This window comes from Elephantulus edwardii, unplaced genomic scaffold, assembly GCF_000299155.1.
Source record: "Elephantulus edwardii isolate Elephantulus edwardi_28Jun2011 unplaced genomic scaffold, EleEdw1.0 scaffold01179, whole genome shotgun sequence".
Lineage (NCBI taxonomy): Eukaryota > Metazoa > Chordata > Mammalia > Macroscelidea > Macroscelididae > Elephantulus > Elephantulus edwardii.
The window spans coordinates 6,990-12,452 of NW_006400929.1; the positions used below are offsets into that span (position 1 = coordinate 6,990).

Here is a 5,463-nt window from a genome sequence, read left to right on the forward strand (position 1 = left end):
CCCAGCAGAGATGGTGAGTTGGCCGGCAGAGCTGGGTTCTGGTCTATCGTATGTGGGGTCACTGTGAGTCAAAGCAACTCAAACATGTTGGACGAGAGTGTGCACCCAAGCAGTGGGCATAAGGACCTTGGGGGAGTGAGTTTGTATTGGGCAGATTCTCCACCTGGGGTTGCAGGCAGACAGGGCCGAGTGGCCTCAGAGTCCTTGTACCCGACCCATGCCAGTGGACAGCCCCTCACAGCTGCACCTGCGGGATCAGGAACACAGACGTGGCCAGAACCAGGGCTGGACTCATGCTGCACACTGATGGACAGTCACACACCCCACAGGCCAGCTGGGGACCCAGCAGAGCTAGGGCAGGAATGTGTGCTCTGAGGCTTTGGGTGGCACCATTGTGGGCAGGGCACCTTTGGGGAGCATTCCCGGCACCCTGCTCTGGCCGTGCGTAGCCCACGGCGGTGAGTCCAGAGGCTCGCGTTTGACCAGGGATGCTGCCCCAGGCACCCTGCAATTGGGTCTCAGCGTGCACAGCTGACGCACACCCAGGTCCTGCTGTGTGTGGTGCGGGGTCTCAGGGCCCAGTGGGCTGCACAAGTGCTCCAGGAAGGCACAGCCAGCTGAATACCAGGGGCATGTTCTGGCAGGGGGTTTGCAGTGGTGGTGGGGCCCCAGCATGCTGGCCCCAAGGTGCGGGGTGTAGGTGCAGGGGGGCAGATGCCCAGCGTCCGGCTCTGTCTTCAGGTGAACCCGGGTAGGGACACTGGCCGGCTGTCTCTTGACCAGCTCACTGGCTCCCAGCCACACCTGGCCTGGAGGCACCGCGGAGCTGTCCACCGTGTCCTCACTTTCCACTTTGATGGGCACGTCCAGTGACAGCACAGGGCTGCTCAAGGCTTCTGAGGCCAAAGGTGCACCCCGCACTGTGGTGTCCTCTGCAGGATAGCCCCCTGCAGGGAAGCGTTGTGCCCCGAGGTGAGGGAGCCCGTTCCCCAGGCTCCCCTGGGGGAAGGGGCAGCTGATGGGTGGGGGCACCAGGGCCTGGTCACAATCCTGCCAAGGCCTGCTGGTCCGGCTATAGTGGGCGTTGAGGGGGTGGTCTATCGGAGGGACACTGGGTGTACCTCTGAATGGGGCACCCCTGCCTGCAGCGAGCATGCCCGGGCCGTCTGCGTAAGGCGTGCAGACGCCCCGGGGCTGCGTGTGCCCGGGGAAGGGGCTGTGCCTGCGGGTACCCAGCTCTGGCTTCGGGCAGCCCTCCCTGAGCCTCTCTACCGTCCAGCCGGAGGGCCTCGTTCTCCCCACCTCCAGGCAGCAGCTGTACGTGGGCGTGTCCTTCTGTCCCCTGACACATGCATTTCTGCTCAGCACCCTCCTTCGGGCCTCTTCCTCCAGGTCCCTGCGGAGAACACAGACCCCACTGACCGCACAGTGGGCAGTCCTGGAGGGAAGGGCTGGTGGAGAGCTGCCAGGCAGTGACTCCCCTGAGCCCTGGTATGAAGGGGAGGCCAAGAGCTGCCCACTTTAGCGTCTCCCCAACTTCTGGCCCACCATGGGGACAGCAATGTGTACAGCATGCTGGGACACTCCAGGTCTGCATGTGGCAGGAGAGGGCAAGGTGGTCAAGTTCTCAGGACAGACCAGGACGGGGTCGACTACTCCTTTTCCTTAAGAACCCCCGCCCCTTAGCTGAACCCTGGCTGTGACAGGGACCACAGCTGGACACCACTTACCCCAATATTCCCTCGGGATCAAGGATGAGGTCAGTGCCGAGGCATGGACATGAGGCCCTTGCCGGAGTCTGGGCCCAGCGGTCAGTGTCCATGTGGGCTCCAAATGCTGGCCCACCATTCTCACCATGGCTTCTTCCTGGGGACATTGGAGAGGACAAGGTAGCCCCTGGCCGGAGAGCAGCCCCTGGCCTCAATGACCTGGCTTCCAGCATGCCTCAAGCAATTCCTGGATCAGACAAATTGACCCCCAGCATGCTTCCACCCACAACACCCCAGGGACCAAAAGGCAGGGCCCAGGGTCACACAGCCCCCTGCACCCCCAAAGAGCAAGCCAGGGCTTCCAGACAGCGGAGAGCCTTTCTTGAAGTAATTCCAAAGGTGTGACTAGAGTTACCTGTACGGTAGCTGTATCTCCCACGCACTTCTGCCTCACTCAGACTCGGGGCAACAGCCGACCTGTGGACGACAGACAGTGGAGAAACAGTGGGAGTCAGACGGAGGGGTCCTCACGGGCCACCACCAACAGAGGACTGATGTCCACTCAGGGGAGAAGCCACAACTGCCAGCCAAATGGCCGAGGAAGACAGGCCGTGGCGACTGAGACAGGAAGAGCCATGGTTGTGTCCTCTGAGAAGGGTAAAAGCCACGTCTGTCATCTTCCAACACGGAAAGGAGCCACAGCAGCTGTCCAAGAGAAGGGAAGGAGGTACAGCTGTGTCCACTGGGTGTGGGGTGGGGGAAAGGAGCCACACCGCTGTCCATCAGAGAAGGAAGGGGTACAGCAGTGTCTACAAGGGGGGGAAGGAGCCACGTCCACCATCCACTTAGAGGAGCCACAGCTGCTGTCCAAGAGGAAGGAAGGAGGTACGGTTGTGTCCACTGGGGGGTGGGGGTGGGGTGGGGGGAAGGAGCCATGTTGCTGTCCATCAAGACAACAAGGAGCCACAGCCCCATCCACTCACACAGGAAGGGATTATGGTCCCGTCCTCCAAGAGAGAGCCACAGCTGTGTCCATTGAGATGGGAGGAGCCACAACCACCATCTACAAAGAAGGAGGAATTCTCCCCAGAGAATAAACTTCCCCTGACACACACGGGGGACAGGAGTCCACTCTACACCCACACAGAGCTCCCTGACACACTCAGAGGGACAGGAGTCCACTCTACACCCACACAGAGCTCCCTGACACACCCGGGGGCACCAGCCCACATGTGTCACTGTACTAGAGAAGTAAGTTAACTGGCTTCCTTTTCTTCTTTATACAACCACACAGCAGTTGGTGCCTCCCTCTGTTTTTCTCCTTGTAGTCTAAGTTTTAACAACATTGGTGTACAATGGACTTTCTTCTATTTGGAGACCCAACCCTGTTCCCAGGGTGTCTATAGCAAGCACATCCCTCAGCCTTTCCTCAAGTGCCGTCTTTCCAGTATCACTATGCCCCATCTTTCTCCTGACTGGAGCCCAAGATGTTAACCATCCAACTTTGGTGGTCACCCACCATGTGACCTACCACAATGACACTTGCAAACCTTGTAATCCTTCACCTCACATAAATAATCCTCACAAAATCACATACTTTCTGTCCCACACCTTGCTGTCTGCACACCCTTCTGTCCCCACACCTTGCTGCCTGCACACCTTTCTAGTCTCACACCTCTCTACCCTCACATCTTTCTGCCAGCACACCTTCCTTTCCCCACACCTTTCTGTCCTCACACCCTCCGCCCCAATCTTGCTGTCCTAACACCTCTCTGCCCTCACACCTTTCTGTCCCCACACCTGCTTCCCCACGGACAGCACCACCAGCATCTCCAGCAGAGGGGGCTGTATTCTGCGTATGTGCAGTTCGCCTTCCAGAGCCCTGGGACCCACTGCGCGCTGCACTTCCTGCGGACACCAGGGGCAGGCTCCACACAGACTAAGTTGGGAGCTTCCCCTTTCATCAGCTTTTAACACTAGAAAGAGATATGGAAAATAGAAAGCTCATGAAATGAATTCCTCTGACTAAAATAAAAATTGCAGTGGACCTCACCTGATGGCCCACACAAGAACTGGACTGATTACATCTGAAATAAATCAGACTCGTTTGAGAAACAATTGTTGAAAGAATAGTTGGAGAAGCTCAGTATCAGCTATGAAAACTAGGCCAGATGCTGATTATGGAACAGACGGTCAACTACTCATAGACAAGTTTAAACTGAAGCTAAAGAAGGTCAAATCAAAGCCACAGGAATCCAAATTTGGCCTTGAGTCTTTCCCACCTGAAGTAAAAAACTATCTCAGGAACAGGCTTGAGGCCTTGAACACTAACGAACAAAGACCAGATGAGCTGTGGAAGGATGTGAATAATATTATCCAAGAAGAATGCAAAAGGTTATCACAATGGCAGAGGAGGAAGAAAAGACTGAGAGAGATGTCAGAAGAGACTCTTGAAAAAAAAAAAAAGAAGAGACTCTGAATATTGTGTTAGGGAGCCGAGAAGCCAAAGAAAAGGGAAGAAATCAGGAAGTTAAGGAACTGAAATGAAAACGTCAAAGGGCAGCTCAGGAAGACAAAGCAAAGCATTACAACAAAATGTGCAAAGAACTGGAGTTAAGAGTATCAAAAGGGCTGAACTCATACCCACTCAGCATTTACTTTTTAGGGGGTAGTTTGGGGTTTTTTAAGTTGTTTAACTTTTAAAAAAAATTTATACTGGTTTATTTATAAAGTTCAAACACATTGTCTTTCACATGGGGTCTTTCCCATTTCCTTCACACACCTCCATCAAATTGTGCAACCTTATGATTGATTACCCTCCCATCCTTACCCCTCTGCTTCCACCCCCACCCCTCTTTGGATCCTCGTTCTACAATAATGGTCTTATAAAGTATTTGTCCTTACAAGACTGAGTCAGTTCACTGAGCATAGTGCTCTCAAGTCCCTCCCATGTCAGGCAGTAATTTACAAAATCACTGCTCATGCGTGCTGTGTAGTATTACATCATGTGAATGTACCATAAATTCTCAATCCATTCAATTGTGGTTGGACATCTGGGCTGTTTCCATGTTCTTGTGATGATGAATAACTCAGCATTTCTTAAGCTGAAGGAACTGAAGAACAAATTCAAGTCTAGGGTTGAGATACTATAGGCAGAATATTGAATGGTCCAGGAAGCATCAAAAGAAAATGGAAGTGATACAGGAAGTCACTGTTCCAAAAAGAACTGAATAAAAAAAAGTCTTTTTATAAAATAAATTAAAAAAGAACTTGAAGCTAAAAATATTATCACAACGAATTACAAACCACTGAATAAAAGTGACCATTTTAGTCCATATCAAGAAAATAAATTCATTCATATATTGAAAGAATGACTAGCATGGAACATCAATAGAAAAGTTCTAGAAAAATCAAGCTTGATTCAAGAAGAGGTTATGGAACAAGGGATATTATTACTGACATCAGATGGGCCTAACTGAAAGCAGAAAATGCTAGAAATATGTCTACTTGGTTTTATTGACTATGCAAATGTATTAGGCTGTGTGGATCATAATAAATTATGGCCAACGTTGAGAATAATAATTCCAGAGCATGCACTTGTGCTCTAGGGGAGGTGTACAATGGCCAAGAACAGGAGAAGAAGATACTACATGGTTTGAAAACAGGAAAAGTGTGTGTCAGTGTGATGACTTCTCACCATCCTTATTTTAACCTGTGTGCTGGGCAAAAACACTCCAGGAAGATGGACTGTATG

At 52.2% G+C, this 5,463-nt stretch overlaps 1 protein-coding gene across 1 annotated transcript; it reads right to left on the bottom strand.

Annotated features, from left to right (window-relative positions):
- Positions 1-351: 351 nt before the first annotated feature.
- On the bottom strand, positions 352-2,186 carry LOC102862977 (aryl hydrocarbon receptor repressor-like; the record flags this gene model as incomplete). The annotated part of the gene is made up of 3 exons (XM_006903451.1): positions 352-1,396; positions 1,731-1,866; positions 2,125-2,186. Coding segments are annotated over 3 exons (1,243 nt in total), but the record flags the coding sequence as incomplete, so codon positions are not given.
- Between the last annotated feature and the right edge of the window lie 3,277 nt (positions 2,187-5,463).